The 18,129-nt window shown below is 38.3% G+C and overlaps 1 protein-coding gene across 1 annotated transcript in view; it reads left to right on the top strand.

Annotated features, from left to right (window-relative positions):
* Positions 1-18,129, top strand: part of HPS3 (HPS3 biogenesis of lysosomal organelles complex 2 subunit 1) — a 125,621-nt gene that overhangs the window by 54,391 nt on the left and 53,101 nt on the right. Inside the window, exon 14 of the mRNA XM_068121263.2 lies at positions 16,315-16,479. Within this exon, the coding sequence (XP_067977364.2) occupies positions 16,315-16,479 (165 nt within the window). The remainder of the gene's footprint in view (positions 1-16,314; positions 16,480-18,129) is intronic.

The raw sequence follows: 18,129 nt of genomic DNA, 5'->3' as shown, positions 1-18,129 counted from the left end.
GAATTCATGCTATTTATATAGTGAGAAACTTCATATTTCTTCATCACTAAACTCTATATAGTAATCGGAATCATCAATAAAACTACTCTCATAACTATCATTTGAGCACAAACTATTAGCATCATAACTATCATCTGAGTTCAATGAAATACTATCATCACTATCGTCCGAGTTCAATGAAATAGTAAAATCTTCACTGCTGTAATGACTCATATTTAATTAGCAGAAAAAACCTTTCCATCTATACCAATATACTTTCTTTCATTAACGGATTCAATCTCTACATTTTTAATATCAAAAGTTATCTTTAAATAATCTCTAACTATCATAGAACGAAATGACATTTCACCAGAAATATTAACATCATTCATTTTACTTAGATCTACACCCTTTGGATTATTAAAGAAAATACAAATGTCTCCTCTAGAATTATTAATGGTCTTATCATTCTTTTTCAAAGTATCGTGGTCAATCACTTTTTCAAGCTTTGAATAAATTGCCAGGAGTAGAGGAGAAACTTTTGTTAGATTTACTTTAATGGATGTCTTTCCAGGTATAGTTAGAGCTCTTCCTTTAAATGAAATAGAGGGGCTCATGTTATTTTCCATAACTGGTTTTACCCAAAAATTTCCATATTTATCTTTGTTCAATTTAACATCTTTGACATATTTTTCTATATCTTCCACCGAAGTAGAGATTGATTGAAATTTGTCTTTTGTGCTTTGAAACATTGTATTTATTAATGAATAAACTTGCGTTTAGTTTAAGTAAAAATTTACTATATAAATATGATAAGTTCTGAAGGATATTTAGAATTTCCAGACTCTCCATATGATAAATTAGAGAATTGTCCGGCTTGTGATAGAATAGGGCTTAATAATGAGGGTTCATATAAACAATGTTTATTCTGTGATTATATTCTAATTAATGATAATAAAAAATATAAAAAAATATATAACTCTTTTAAATTAGAACCAAAAATGAATTACTTTACAAGATTAATAAGAGAGATGAATGTTAAGTATTGTGATGATAATACACCATTTCTTTCAAGGGAAGAGACTATTTGTATTGAGGAAATGTATAAGGGTTTAATGATATTTATTATTCAAAATAATTTTAATGGAAATGTTAATACAAGATACTATATAAATAAAATAATGAATTATTTTGAAATTAAACCCGAACTCAGGATAAAATATAGAGTTTCTAAAATAGCTCAAAAAAAGTTAGATGACTTGTTTTCCAAATATATAAATGAATGATTTTTTACCCGTTTGGGAAAATAAGATAAAATTTAATAACCATAAAAACATTCCAAATTCATTGAGATGTCTAATAGTTGGTTCAAGCGGATGTGGAAAAACCTGTTTACTTTTAAAGATGCTCCTTGGTCCTAATTTTTTAGATTATGATAATTTAATAATTTTTACAAAGTCAAGTTTTCAACCCGAGTATCAACTACTCTCACAGGGTTTTAATGCGGGTCTTAAAAAGGAAGACATTATCGGTTTATTTAAACTTCAAAACGAACTAAATGATTATAATATTGAAGATATAATACAATTATTTTGTGATACACAGAAATCAAAATCGAAACCCATAACTTGTATTCTCAGTGATAATACGGATGATATACCTTCACCTCAAGATTTAGATAAATCAAAAAAGAACCTCGTCATCTTTGATGATTGTGTTAATGAGAGAAACCAAACAGTAATGGATAGCTACTATACAAGAGGGAGACATTCTTCTTGTAATTGTATATATCTTAGTCAATCATATTTTCAACTCCCTCGACGCTCAATAAGAAACAATGCCAATACTTTTATTTTATTTAAGTTAAATTCAATAGATGTAAATAATTTTTGGAGAGATAATTGCTCTACGTTATGTAGTAAAAAAGAATTTGAAAATTATATGAAACACACGATTGGAAAATATAAATATATTGTTGTGAAACAAGATGAGATACTAAATGATATTTTTCAATACTAAATGAATACCGAAGAAAGAGAAAAAGTTTAAGGAACATCAACAATTAGTTTCAAAAGTTGTTAAACAACAGGAAGAGATAAAGAAGAAACGGAGACAGAAACTAACTGGTGAAGAAGCCTTTGAAAGAAAACAAGAGAAATTCTTTAAACCACTTTTGAAAACTCAACACTCACCTACAGTTCCCACGTTAGAATTTACTCCGAAAAAACTTCAAATGCTCAAAGATTTTAGTCAGATAACAAAACAAGAACTTGGAAAATTCGAATATAATGATGAAGAATTATTTCAGAAACTTGAGGAGGTAAATCAACCCCCTAATTATGTAGTGGAAGCTCTTCAAAACAATGAATATTTGGCAGATTCAAAAACCAGAGCAGGTCTCATTCCAACAGAAGAACCAGCAGTGTTTCATCTTGTGGAAGAAAAGGTATTGATATTTAATGATGAATTGATGTTCTTGAGTTCTACTCAACCAAATGTTAAATTAACTCCAAGATTAATGTTTCTTCTAACAAACCCCGGATTCAGCGGTTCAAAATATTTTGAGGAACCACTTGATATGGAAAGAGAGGAAGATAGGGTATATATTGAGTTGCTAAATGCACTTGATTATGGAGTTTCTGTTGCTGGTAAAAGTAAGAAGAATGAGAAGGAGAAACATATTATTGATGCTTTAAGTAAGCTTGGTTCGGGTGTTAGTTTTCTTCCAAATGACCCATCACAATTAGTTAATAGGCTATTATTGTTGTTAGGTAGTAAGAAGGCTGGAAACAACAATTGTTTTAATGAATCCTCAGCCATTTTAGATCAGTTGATGAATATGAAAATAATTAATAAATGTCAATACAAAGATATTTTATTAGATATTAAATAAGATGAAAAGCACAATTCTTAGTTTTAATTTCACAACGAGCGATTACACAGCTTCATTCCCTTACCCACTACAACTTGACCCCCTTACCTCATATGAGGCATCTTTATTGTCGATGGAAACTTATAATACCTTGTTTAATATCACAGAGAAAAACAACAAGTTTAGTTATAATCCAGGAAGTGGATATAAAACTATAACCGTTTCACCTGGAGCTTACGAGATTTCTCAAATATCTTCAGAAGTCTCTCGCCTTATGAAAGAAAAAGGTGATGAACCAAAAAATATTGTAATAGATATTCAAAAACACACTTCAAAATCAACTATTAAACTTAAAAATAATTATAAAGTTGATTTCACGATTGAAAATTCGTTTAGAGAGCTATTGGGTTTCTCTTCAAAAAAGAGTGAAAATAACGGGACGTTTTACAGTGATAATGTTATCCAAATATCCTCCGGTATAAATTCAGTATTAATTCATTGTGATTTGATTGATGGTGCTTATAACGATGGAATAAGAACAAATACAATATTTTCATTCAGTGCATACTCAACCCCGATTGGTTATAAATTTAATATGGAACCAAAAAATCTTGTCTATTTACCTGTGTCAGGAAAAACCATATACAGAGTAAATTTTAGGATAACCGACCAAGATAATCGTATGATATCCTTTAATGATGAAATTATATCCATCAGAATTCACCTACGTGAAGTTTTTCAATAAGTAAATAATGGTTATTGTGAGAAAACACGAGTTGGGAAAATATAAAATAATTACAGGGGAGGGCATGTTCCTTTCACCAGACTATACAAGGTATGTGGGTAGAGGATACTATAAACCTAAGAGACAACGAGGTGTAGGTCATCAATTTCGAAATAAAGGAGATGGGATAATTGATACTCTAATGGGTATTGGTTCAACCATCCTTAAACATAAAGACCTAATTGGTTCAACTGCTTCTGCCGTGGGCTCCGTTGCGGGTGCTATAAAGAGTATAAAAGATGCTCAAAAGGAGTCTCATAAATTACAAGCAATCAAAGAAATAAAAAAAGGTAAAACTCAACTATCTTCACAAGAACGACAAAAAATCATTAAAATACTTGGGTCAGGGTTTCAACAATTTTAATGCTATATAAATACAAGTATGGAAGCGATTGATACGTAGTGTGTTCAAAAAGTATCCGACCTTTATTTTTCGTGCGTAAAAAAGAAGAAGCTAGGGAGGCGTTGATTGGTGCACATATGTAGGCGATCCTAATGCGCACGCGTGAATTTTTTCCCACCTGCAGAAGCTGTCATTCGACGGCAGACCGCCGATGAGTGAGGACATGTAGGTGAGCGCCGTCGGATTTTCGTTTTTGACAAAATGACGGAAAAACTTGAACAACGCTACTGCATCAAATTTTGTGTTTTTTGGCCTCGGGGATGTTGGATGCTTCCATTGTGATGACTGCAACTTGGTTTCTGGGTCGTACCCATAAACCCAGGACTCATCGCCAGTGATCACTGTGTTGAGGAAGCTGGGATCGCTGTTCACAGTCTCCAGCATGTCCTGTGCGATCTCCAAACGGAGTTGCGTCTGCTCAATCGTTAGCAGCTTTGGTACGAACTTCGCTGAGATTCTCCTGAAGCCCAAATCCTCCTTCATAATGGAATGAACGGTGTTGAATCTTGCGGATCGTTTCCACTTGGGAATCACCAAGCTTTACACAAAATTTGATGCAGTAGCGTTGTTCAAGTTTTTCCGTCATTTTGTCAAAAACGAAAATCCGACGGCGCTCACTTACATGTCCTCACTCATCGGCGGTCTGCCGTCGAATGACAGCTTCTGCAGGTGGGAAAAAATTAACGCGTGTGCATTAGGATCGCCTACATACGTGCACCAATCAACGCCTCCCTCGCTTCTTTTTTTTTACGCACGAAAAATAAAGGTCGGATACTTTTTGAACACAGTAGTAGTATCTATGATTTGGATGATACGATTATCATTTCAAACTCCACTAAAAAGGAAGACTATTTTAAGGTAAATGCTATAACAGGAACAGACTGGAATTCAAACGGAACAAAAAGTTTTGAAATAAATAATCAACAAACTTACTTGAATATAGCTGATAGTTTCTTGCTGTGTAAATTTAAATTCACTAAGGCTGCGAATAATACTAATGCTACACTCGTAAATGATTTCTTCTGGAAAATGTTTGACATTGTCCGCCTGTATATTGGAACACAAGAGGTTGAAGCGGTTGATTATGTCTCTGCTACATCTGAAATGATGAAATTTACACTATATTCGTTTAGTGATAGAATGGGTAAGGGAGCTGTTGAAGGTTTTATTCCTGATATGTCAACGGGTACAAACGCAGACCCTGGTTATAGTCAAAGGAAGTCAATGTATAATGATGATACAAAAGCAGAGAATAGTTTTACGGTAGCAGTACCTCTTAAAGGTATATTTGGATTTTGCGATTATGATAAAGTTTTGTATGGGCTTAAAATTAGATTTCAACTACAAAGGAATGATAATGTAAATAGATTGCTTTTTGGGGATGAAAATGCTTTTGGAGAAAATGATAAATTTGTTATTAATGATTTGTGTTGGTATATCAGTGAATATACTCCTAATCTTAAAACGGAAGAGATGTTAAATAGAAGACTTAACTCAAAGAAACCGCTAAATGTATCATACCTTAAAAGAAGATGTCAACACGTTAAACTGGAACACACTACCTACACTTGGAATTTGGGTGTTCTTCAAGGAAAGCCACGATACCTCTGGCTCATTTTTAAAAAACCAGATGGAGAGGACGGTACTAATAAGAATAATGCGCTGAGTGATAATGCTAAGGTGAAACAACTTCGGGTTTCTCTTGATGGCACGTTTTATCCGCGAGATAGATTGGAAATTGATTGGGAAAAAAATGATTATGCGGAAGCCTACAAGTCCTACCAAAAGGTGTGTGAAAGTAATGGTAATAATGATCCTATTTTGGATATGGTTGCGTTTCAAAAACTTTATACAATCTACGCAATTGACCTGAGTTCTCAAAAGGAAACTATAAAGTCTAATCGAGTGGATACTTCTCTATACATTGAAAGAGGGGAGAGTGAAGAGGTTAATGCATATTGTTTGCTTTTGGAGGAAACAGAATTACAGATTAATACAGATAATGGTGTTATGATTAATATCACATAGGTTTTTTCTCATAAATAAATGGTTGGGGTATATGTTAATCAAATCAATCTTAATAAATTAACATCTTGTATTCAAAATCAAAAGCCTTGTATTATTAATGTTAATACAATTCAAAGAAAAGGAGCTGTAAGAATTGATGTTTTACTCACACACACACAAGTAAAAACACTAAATGATGTTGGATCACTTAAAATTAAAATGACGAAACCTATGTTAAAGAAATATTCAATAGACGAGTCAAGAGGAGGATTTCTCCCGTTTCTAATTCCTTTATTTGCTGGTTTAAGTGCGGCGGGGGCATTGACTGGTGGTATTTCAGCAGCGGTAAAAACTGCTAACGAAAGGAAGGCACAACTAAAAGCTCAAAAAGAATTGGAAAGACATAACAAGGAGTTGGAGAAACAAATTAGTGGAAGTGGTGTAATTGTAGATTTTGCTCAAAAACTTGAAAGTCTACCTGATAAAGCTAGATTGTTGGTTGGAGATATGCTTTCCTCTATCGCTCAAGCGGGTGTTAAACTAACTAAACGGGGTAATGGATTGTATCTTTCTCATAAATAAATGGATAAATGGTTTAAACAATTTGGAAAGAATACAACGTCAAATATAGAACTAGCTAAGTATTGTAAAACACTAAAAATTGATAATGTGGTTATTTGTATGAGAGATGAATTAATACATATAAATAAGAATACAAAGAATATTATTATGAATTTAGACACACAGAATGGTTCTCATTGGGTTTGTATTCATAATAGTCAGGATAAATATTATTTTGATAGTTATGGTATGCCACCACCTGTTGAAGTAATACAATTCTTACAGAATGGTGTTTATCAAACATTTCAAGTTCAAGAAATTAATTCTAAATGTTGTGGTCAATTATGTTTATATGTATTATTTCAACTCAACAATAATGAAAATTTTTATGATATCATTTTTTATCTAATATAAATGACCTATGTTGGAAAAGATGGTTCTATCTTTGGAAAATCCTCTCAGGATAATGATTTATCAAATTATTATACAAAGGCACAGGCTGAACGACAAAAATATAGTATAAGTAAAAATATTAATATGAAGAATACTTATAGATTAATCAATTATCCAAACCCTACAGATGCGAATGACTTGATTAGATTCAGTGATTTATCACAATATATATCTTTAAAGAAAACAGCACGTTTTGTGAAACAAGTAAAATTTACAACCACAACACCTGGTTATACTGACCATACACCTTTCCTCATTGAATTTAACTACCTGCTTACAATTGAATTTTATAAAGAAGGACATTTAGTTAATATGCGAATTAATAAATGGGGGTATGATATGCCTGATTTAGGGTATAATTGGTCTTTTTCAATAAACATAGAAGACCTACATGATTTAAATCAGTCTCGTAAAGAAGAATATTATCCACTTGGTGAAGATAAGGATTTATGTGGAAGTAAAATTAGTAAACAACAAATACGTGATTTTAAGAAAATAAAAATATATGATAGTATAGCGATGGTTCGCATGACAAAGAAGGAAGGTAATGAGATAAGGATAGAAAGCCGAGGAATACAAACCGATTTGGTAGTGGGAAGATGGGGTGGTATTACCTGTCATAATATTAATCTCACATATATTTCTGATATATAAATGGCAGGAAGAAGACTACAAGAGAATTATAATTTTTGTATTCAAGGATACCTACAAGAAAAGGGTGCTCGGTATTACATACCTTATGATTTGGAGCATATACATGGGAATTTTGTCATTAAAAACTGGCCTTATACTGATATTGTTAAACCCACAAATAGAGACTTGTTTAAAATATTAAATAAAAATGAACTTCTCAAAGTTATGAAATATAAAACTCTTTTAGAAATCGTCAACAAATCTTATTGGTACCCTATTATGAGAAAAATAATTATAGATACAAGAATATCTCAAAATCCAGATGAGTATATGTATAATATTCTTTGGGGTTCAAACTCAAGGGTAGCAAGGGATGAGGAAGGAATTGAAGAAGAGAAGGAGGAAGGAGAGAAAAAGGAGGAGGAGGAAAGTGAGAGGGAGGAGAAGGAGGAGAGGGAGAAAAAGGAGGAGGAGAGGGAGAAAAAGGAGAAGGTGGAAGGAGAGGGAGAAAAAGGAGAAAAAGGAGAGGGAGAAAAAGGAGAAGGAGGAAAGGGAGCAAAGAGAGAGGGAGGAAAAATATAAAAAGATGGAAATCAGTGAGATTCGTAAAAGATTGAGTGTATTACAGCAAATAAATCAATCTCAACGCACCGGAGAGGAAATTAAAGAATTAACAACTCTTATGAAGATAATGGTTTCAAAAATAACGTCAATGTCTTCAATTTCAGGGAGGAGATTTAAACGAGAAAGTGGTGAAGAAGAAGAAGGAAAAGATTATGTGATTGATGATGTTGGTGTCATTGACTTTAGTTAGCTTTATTTGTAAATAAATGGAGGAGAGAGTGAAGGCATTCCTTAGGATTCTTTATGTTTTAAAAATAAAGATTGAAATGTATATGTTGAAAACCAAAAAGGTTTTGATACTCTGTCGGAATTTTTCTGATAAATAAATATGAGTTATTGTCTCAAATGTAAAAAGAAAACTAAATCTAAAAATATCTTATGTTAAAGCTAAAAATAATAGAGTTTATCAAAAAGGAATATGTCAAGTGTGTGGCTCTAAAAAGTGCCAATTCATCTCTCCTAAAAGAGGAGGAGACATACAAAAGTTTCTGTCAGGAAGTAAATTTACAACAACTGGAATTCCAGGGGAATTACACCTTCCAGGGTATTCTTTCTGTGGTCCAGGAACAAACTTGGATAAAAGATTAGATGAGGCTGACAATCCTAAACCTTGGTCTAAACCTACAAATAGGGTTGACGAAGTGTGTATGAAGCATGATATTGCTTATGGGAAAACCACTACGTTGACTGAAAAACATAAAGCCGACAGAGAAATGTTGTATAATTTGTCTTTGATACAAAATCCAACATTGAGAGAGAAGGTTGATAGGTTTATTGTGAGAAATTTGATAAATGCTAAATTGAAACTTGGCCTTGGTTATTCATGCTCAAAAAACTATTAGGCTCTAATGATGTCATCAAGACTGAGGAGCTTTTGGCTGATGAATTACATAAACCTATAATCACAAAGTTTAAAAGAAGGAAAGTTTATTCTAAATACACCGACCACATATGGTCCGCTGATTTAATCGAACTAAAAAATGATAAGGGATACAAGTATGCTTTAACCGTTATTGATTTGAGGAGTAGATTTGCTTGGGTTGTTCCTTTGAAAAACAAGAGAGGTTATACTCTGATGTTAGCCTTCCAACAGATATTTAATAAAAGTAAAAGAAAACCAAAGAAACTGTGGACCGATGAGGGAACAGAGTTCTATAACAAAATATTTATGAAATTTCTTAAGGGGGAGGGTATTAAATTATACAGCACCTTTAATGAAGGAAAGGCAGTTGTTATTGAGCGTTTTAATCGTACTTTAAAAGAAAAATTATATAAAAAATTCACACAACTCGGTTCTCAAAAATGGGTGTATTTAATTCAGGATATTGTAGATAATTACAATAATACAGTTCATTCATCAACAAAATCAAAACCATCAGAAACATTTACAAAAATAAAATATGAAATGGAGATTAATTTGAAAAAACCCAAGTTCAAAGTTGGTGATATGGTAAGAATATACAAATGGAAAAGCCATTTTGAAAAAGGTTATACACAAAAATGGACTCGTGAATTATTTAAAATCATTGATGTAATGGATACAGTTCCTTGGACTTACAAATTAAATGATATGAATGGGGAAGAAATCTTGGGTTCATTTTACTCACAAGAATTACAAAAAACAAAACTGATAAGCCATTAAACAACAACCATCCATATATTAGTGATAAGTTAAAAAGGGGGGTTAGGGATTTTAAGGGCTACCGCCGCCTTTTTTACTATTATATAAATGATAGAACCAAGTATTAACCAGACTAAAGGGTGGAGGTGTAATCAACCTTGGTATATAAATGGAAAACATAATGAGTGTGAGAAATACCAGATCCGAGAGGTTGAGAGGGTCAGAAGATCCTCAAGACGGATAAACGTATTCATTTGTTAAGTGGGGTAATGGAGGGCGGGAAGAAAAATATATTAGAGTGGAGTGAGAACTTTGATGGTTATCAACTGGATAATAAATATTATAATTTTAAAATGGTATGTGGATCGGGAGGAGGACAGACCAGGTCCCTCCGTGAAACATATCATTTTATAAACGCACAGAGAAAGGTACTTGATGTAAAGTTTATCAATATCCTAGATGGGGATGAGTTCCATAAGAGAATGGAGTTGTTAAAAAAATTAGAAAATGAGCAAATATTCATAGGATCAATGAGGAATTTTGAATGTCGCGTGGTCCTTGGAGGGTAAGTAAGGACTCCCCCATTCACTTACATGTAAAAGGAGAAGGGGGTGTCGCGGTAATCGGGGGAAAAATGGGCAGTTTGGGAAAAAGTCCCATCTAAATACATGGGTGTCCTGGAAGCCCCATTATCTCCCTACTCTCCTGCCCCTCTCCCCTCTCCCTCCTGCCTTCCTCTCCTCCTTCCCACTCCCTCCTGCCTCCATCCACTCTCCCTCCTTCCTTCCTCCTCTTTCCCTCCCTCCCTCCCCTTTCCCTCCTTCCTACCTCCTCTTCTCCCATCCCCCCTTTCCTCCCTCCCCTCACCCTCCTCCCTCTCCTCACCCTCCTCCCTCCCCTCACCCTCCTCCCTCTCCTCACCCTCCTCCCTCCCCTCACCCTTCTTCCTCCCTTCACCCCACCCTCCTTCCTCCCCTCACCCTCATTCCTCCCCTTGTCCTCCTTCCTCCCCTCGCCCTCCTTTCTCCCCTCTACCTCCCCTCTCTCTCCCATCTCCCTCCTCTCTTCCCTCTCCCTCATTCATCTCTCCCCTCTCCCTCCCCTCCCTCCCCTCATCTCCCGATCTCTCCCCCCCCTCCCCTCCCATATCCCTTCTGCCCCTCTCCCCTCTCCCTCCTGCCTTCCTCTCCTTCCCTCTCCCTCCTTCCTCCATCCACTCTCCCTCCTTCCTCCCTCCCCTTTCCCTCCTTCCTACCTCCTCTCCTCCCCTCTCCCCTTTCCTCCCTCCCCTCACCCTCCTCCCTCCCCTCACCTTCCTCCCTCTCCTCACCCTCTTTCCTCCCTCTCCTCATCCTCCTTCCTCCCCTCGCCCTCCTTCCTCCCCTCACCCTCCTTCCTCCCCTCTCCCTCCTTTCTCCCCTCTACCTCCCCTCTCTCTCCCATCTCCTTCCTCCCTTCCCTCTCCCTCCTCTCCTCCCCTCTCCCTCCTTCCTCCATCCACTCTCCCTCCTTCCTCCCTCCCCTTTCCCTCCTTCCTACCTCCTCTCCTCCCCTCTCCCCTTTCCTCCCTCCCCTCACCTTCCTCCCTCCCCTCACCCTCCTCCCTCTTCTCACCCTCCTCCCTCTCCTCATCCTCCTTCCTCCCCTCGCCCTCCTTCCTCCCCTCGCCCTCCTCCCTCCCCTCACCCTCCTTCCTCCCCTCGCCCTCATTCCTCCCCTTGCCCTCCTTCCTCCCCTCTCCCTCCTTTCTCCCCTCTACCTCCCCTCTCTCTCCCATCTCCTTCCTCCCTTCCCTCTCCCTCCTCTCCTCCCCTCTCCCCTTTCCTCCCTCCTGCTTCCCTCCCCTCTCCCTCCTCCTTCCCTATCCCTCCTCCCCTTTCCCTCCTCCCTTCCTCTCTTCCTTCACTCTCTATCCTCTTTCCCTCACCTCCTTCTCTATCCCTCCTACCTCCCAATCTTGAGATCTTACTTTGCACTTCCTATGTAGAGTTTCGGGCTGGCAGGATAGCTTTAGGAAAAGGCACTCATTTGAGTTGTCTAGCCTGGCTTTGAATCTCATCTCAGATATAAACTGCCACCCTGGTGTTTTGCATTCAGGACCAGTCGACCGGCACTGGTTGTTGCAGGCCATTACCGCCTGTACCCTGAACTGATTACAAATTTCAGTAGAATGTCAGGCCTGACCATCCGTTTCGTGAAGGGCTTGGGCCAAAAACCTTCCCCGGCCGACCCCACAACAAGGTGGGAATGATTAGAACCATGAAATAAGTAGTCGTAGTAAACTTCCTATGTGAGTTCTCCTTCATGGAGTTGAGTAACGTGATTTCTAAAGTGCAGCACCAAAGAGTAATTCGTTCCATTTAAGCATAAAGAAAGCTTGAAATATATGAAGCAAGGAATTGTGGGTGAAATGTTGTATTACTTGCCATTGATCTACCATCGAAAATGGATATTCCCAAATATGTTGCTTTTATGTTGTTTTGTTTCTTTTCTTGTACAAGATTCCATTACTCTGTGTCCCCACAACATGGTACAGAGGCAGCGCACCTTTTTTTGTTTTTTTTTTTGTTTACAGAGTCGAGGCTCGTGAAAGAGCTAACATTTATCAAACAAACAAATCAAACAAACAAGCAAACAAAGTATATAAAAAGGGGAGCGGTCGACAAGATGGGGAGAGAAAGGGAGGAAGCACACAAACACAACATTTGAGAGCAGGGACATCGGGAGATGTTTTTGGAGGGAGAGGGTCTGGGGGGAGGCAGGATAGGTATAAAACGCAACGACACCAAGGACTCCCAGGAAAGAAGTCAAAAGTCACGTCAAAAAAGTGGATTTGGGGTGAAATTAGTGGGGGTAGAAAAGATCAAGGTTTTGGATTGGGGAAGATAAGAGATGGTGGTGAACAGCCGTTTTAAAGACCTGGAGGGTGGAGTGGGATTGAAGAGAGTGAGGGAGTTTGTTCCAGAGGCGGGAGAAAAGAGGAATGAAGGAGTGAAGGTGAGCAGAGAGTCGAGATTTTGGCAGTTTAACCATGAGAGGGTTGCAGGCAGATCTTGTGCGACCTGCAGGAATATTTGGGGGACAGAGCCCAGAGAGAGCTGAGGGAGCAAGGCCGGAGAGGAGTCGGTAGAAGACGGAAAGACCACCAACCTGCCTGCGGTGATTAAGTGAAAGGCCCTCGGAGATAGCGTCATCGCGGGAGATTCCAATGATTCTGAACGCTTTGGTTTCAACAGCGTGAAGCCGAGCTAAGTGTGAGGCAGGAGCACCAGCCCAGAGGGGAGAGCAGTACTCCATTGAGCTGTGGATGAAAGCCTTGTATGTGGTGAGGCGCTCAGGTGTGCCAAGGAAGGACTTCGCACGACGGACGATGCCCAGTCGGCGACTGGCTTTGGAGGCCAGATTTGAAATGTGGTTTTCCCAGGAAAGATCATGGCAAATAGTGAGACCCAAAAGCTTGAGTGACAGAACTTCTTGGAGAGGATTATTCAGAAGGTGGATGGGAGGGTTGTCCAGTCGGTCTTTTCGGAGAGACATCGTAAGAGTGTGAGATTTGTCAGGATTGAAAGACATGTTCCACTTGTTTGCCCAGTCTGTGATTTTGTCCAGGTCTGCAGAGAGTGAGGAGGCTGCAGACTGCCGATCTGAGGGATGAGGAATGGAGCGGCAGAGAGTGGAGTCATCAGCAAAGAGATAGAGAGGATTTTCAAGAGAGTCAGAGAGATCATTGATGAAGACCAGAAAAAGCACAGGGCCCAGAACACTGCTTTGGGGAACTCCAGCCTGAACAGGAAGAGGAGATGAGAGAAACCCATTCAGGGCCGCACGTTGACTACGACTAGAGAGGAAGTCCTCCAGCCATGCGTGGAGATTTCCATGGATACCAAAGGAGGAGAGTTTGGTGAGCAGAGTAGGGTGCCAGACCGTATCGAAGGCACGTGATATGTCAAGGGAGACAGCTCTAATTTCCTGTTTGGCATTGCGGACCTCCATCCATTGTTGAGACAGCAGAAGCAGCATGTCCAGAGTAGAGTGACCTGGTCTGAAACCAAATTGATGATCAGAGATCAAGCTTTCATTTACTGACATACCTTTTGACCTTTGACCAACCTGGGCTGGATTTGATTTCTGACCCGACTATAAACTGCCGGATTGGTGCTTCAAGGCAGGGCATTGCATCACATAGTGGATCATCTCTTGGATCAGTGATCCAAGTACCGCGCGTGTTCCGACTGCTGTAGAATTAGCAGGTGGACGTTAAATACCACACGGTGTGTTTCGACTGGGAGCCTAACCTGCAGGGGTTACTACATCAGCACATTGATTGTGGCTCCACAGTACAACAACAGGCATTTTAAGGCCATTTTCCCTTCTAGAGCGGGGGTTAGCCTTGCGGATCCAATGACAGGTCCCATGTTTGCGGGTCCTGCTAGATAAGGTCTTATGCTACACAGTGATGATGCCAAATCCTCCTCCTCCCGGACTTGCATCAATTACCCATCAGAAATCTCTCACGTGAAAAATTATGGCAAAGAAAAATCAAATGGCATTACCAATCTCTTTCCAGGTGAAGCCGTGGTGCGGATATATATATATATATATATATATATATATATATATATATATATATATATATATATATATATATATATATATATATACATACATATACATATATATATATACATATATATATATGTGTGTATGGATATATATGGATTATATGAGATATGGATATTTATAGATGGACGTGTACACCTTACAGAGTAAAGAATGGCTTGGCCGATCTTCACCAAATTTTTCCTATGTGCTCGGGGTCCCCACGGTCAGGTCATGGGCACAATATAACCCCCCCACCCCTTCCCTTGAAGGTAGAGACACAACTTGCAATTTTCATCTGTGCAAAAGTAATAGCACAACTAACCATTTATCCCTGCTAGAGAGAGAAACTAAGTGAACTTATTTTATCATTAACATAATTCACATTCATTACAAAACCAAAAAAAACAGTTTTATTCCCTGATCATAAAATGACACTATTTTTTTTGGCTCCTGTTCATAAAATATTGTTTTTTTTAAGCCTTCCGCTTTAAGGTCATGACCCAGTAATAGATATTTACTCCTTTATACTCCTTTTCACCAAAACTCGATGAAGACTTGTCCGATCAGAATGAAATTGCCCTCTCTTTAGATAGTCTAGAATAAGGTGCATTTACACTTGATTTACATCATACACCTCCGGGTTACAGGTCAAAGGTCAAATGTCGGTCCACAAAAAATATTGCGTTTTTTGCATAATTCAATTTTGCCAATGCGGTGTCTCAAAAACTGTTTGGCCTTCCAATATGTTCTCGCATTATAATAGTGGACTTGCCTGAATTTGATCCATGTCCTTGACCTACTTTTTTCGGATTGTGACGTAATTAATTAAACACACCTCTTTGATCATAACTTGAATAATTTTCCTGCGATTTTCATGTTTTAAGTTTTATGGATAGATTGTAGATGGGGACACATTTTATTAATATGCACTCGATCCTTGCATGTTGATGGTTAAGGTCATATGGCGGTCCGAACAAAATATGTCATCATTGGATCGTAGGCCAAGGGTAAATCGCGGGCTTTCACCAAGGGTAGGCCGAGGGAGGCTTTGCTTTTGAATTGCAGATATCTATTTTTGTTTTTATTTATTTATTTTGTTCCTTTTTTCACCCAAAACTGTCAAAAAGGGTTGGAATAATAAAAATAGCACCAGTATGCAGCTATAAGATATGCTATCTGTCACAACACATGGATGTTTCATCAACTTCTACACTCCAGGATAGTCCAGGTTTTACCATTGACCAAAATAGTCCATGTGTATGTTATCCATGTTTTTCAACATCGGTCAAGATAACAGATCTGTTTATGTTAAAACAAGTCATAATAAACAGCATATGCACATCCTTTGTACTCTTTCTTCTGGCCTCTTACCTCGAGTGGCATTATGGCTTGTTTTGGGGTGATTTCCGGAAAAATAATTTATTTATATCTAAGAGGAATTTCCCAGAAAAAATCTGCTGCTCTCTTAACCCTTCACAAATTATACCATCAAAGCCATTAAAAAATAATTTTATATGGATGTAATGATGGTTTGGGATTGACATCATGACAACAGTACGTGGGATTGACCACAAGGCATATACTTTTAGCGTCCTCTACTGCTAGTTTGTGGGAGTTTCACCTGGTTCGTGCTTTGTCACGTGGTTTGAGATGTGAATGGCACTTTGTGGATATGGGGCAAACTTGCATATGGACATACTGCTTAATGCAGTGACTGATTTTTATTCTAGCCACCAATATTAACAGCATAATTCTCTGCAATCACTTCTTCGCAGGAACAAATCATTCAAGGAATTTTGGAGGAACCAAGGCTGCTGGGCTGTCATACCAATCTTGGCCATTACCTAGCCATGAACTTCCCAAAACTACTGGTTCGCTGTCTTGTGCAATTGCATGAGAAGGGCTCAATTAACTGTGATGTCGCCAAAAATATACTCCAGGTGAGTTCTGATTCAGCAAGTAATTTCCATAACCCTAAGTGACTTTCTTATCTTGCGTGCATATGTATGTGGATATGTCAGATAAAAACACCAAATTGTTTCCCATTTTTCACGTTGATATCCCCTTTTGTTTTTCTTTTCTTTTCCCCCCTCTTGAGCAATTGGCCACTACAATGTCTCTCCTAATGACGAACTTTAAAACGGTTAGTTTAAGGATTATGAAAAGAAATGATGAACTTCTGAACTTCCTTTATAGGAACCAAAAACTTGGTTCATTGCATGTATTTTTGCACCGCATATTCACATGTATTAATTACATCCACCACCGAACGTAGACGGAGATTATGTATTCACCCCTGCTTATCTGTCTGTTTGTCTGCTATATAAGAGAGCCGTTGGTCTGTCTGTGTGTGTCTGTCTGTGTATCACCATGTTTCTCAGAGATGGCTGAATGGATCTTCGTCAAACTTTCAGAGGTTCATCAGTGAGTGCCTGGGAGTGTTTTAGGCAAAAAAGTTAGGTTTTTTTTGGATTTTTAAAAAAAAGAAATCGTTCTATTAGTGCCTGAGCCTTTTTGATTAATGACAGTTATATACAAGCACACATTCGCATAAATCAATACAAAACAATCACCAGACATTTGAACACAAATAATCAAACAATTCCGGAAGCGGTCGAAGTTTGTGGTAAGGCTTCTTATTCTTCCTGAACTTCATCATACTTAACTCAGAAACGTAATGAACGGCACATTCACCAGCAAATATTCAACGAAAAGGTAAAATGATGATTTGACATTTGTGATGGATTCTGATTTGGATGTAATTGCTTTTTCATTATATTTGCCCTCATTTCAAATATGTTAGTTTATTTTTCACTTGAGCAACGCTGGGTACTCCAGCTATAAACACTTTTATACTTTACTCGGGATACAAATACAACTTTGTCTGGGGGAGGGCGGGGGAGGGAGGGTAACATAGGCTACGTGGCCATGGCCTCATGGGGGTGGGGGGTGTGGGGGACCATGTGAGGGGTGTAAATTCTCTATGTAAATGTGTAAATATCGCCACCTGGTGTTGGTGGCAGAGGGTATTACAATTTACTTTTTTACTTGTGCAACATTGAGGTTATGAAGCACTCTTTGCACAGTTAAATTTTCCTCCTTCCCTTCCCCCCTTCCCCAAAACGGAGGGTCCTGTCAAACCCCACCCAAAATATGTATATGTAGCCTAACTTTCCCCTCCCTCTCCCCTCACCTCCCCCTCCCCTCCCCCTTTCACTCCCCCCACTCCTTTCCTCACCCCTCCCTCTCCTGCCTCCTCCCCCCACTTCACTCCCCCTCCCTCCCCCCCCCCCCCCCCTGCAACGCTGGATATTCCTGCTAGTTATGCCTGGTTTGGACATAACGGTTAAGGTGGCTGGCTTAAAATCTTATAGTGTGGTATGAGGTGTCACGAAAAACAGCTCCCGTGCGATTTGCGTGCTAAAATTGATTTTTTTGCTTTGTTGGATTGATTTTAGGTCAATTTATTCGAAAATAATGGGGTTCAAATTTTCCGACCCCTGGACCCCCTTTTAAGGGGTGTTTTGTTTCCAGTGACCCCCGGGACTGACCATGCGACTTTCTCCCCTAACAACTGAGAGATTTTATCG

This window comes from Myxine glutinosa, chromosome 6 (genome assembly GCF_964187855.1).
Source record: "Myxine glutinosa chromosome 6, kmMyxGlut1.1, whole genome shotgun sequence".
Taxonomy (NCBI): domain Eukaryota; kingdom Metazoa; phylum Chordata; class Myxini; order Myxiniformes; family Myxinidae; genus Myxine; species Myxine glutinosa.
Note: the sequence above shows the minus strand (reverse complement) of the source record. Positions and strands in the feature narration are given on the sequence as shown.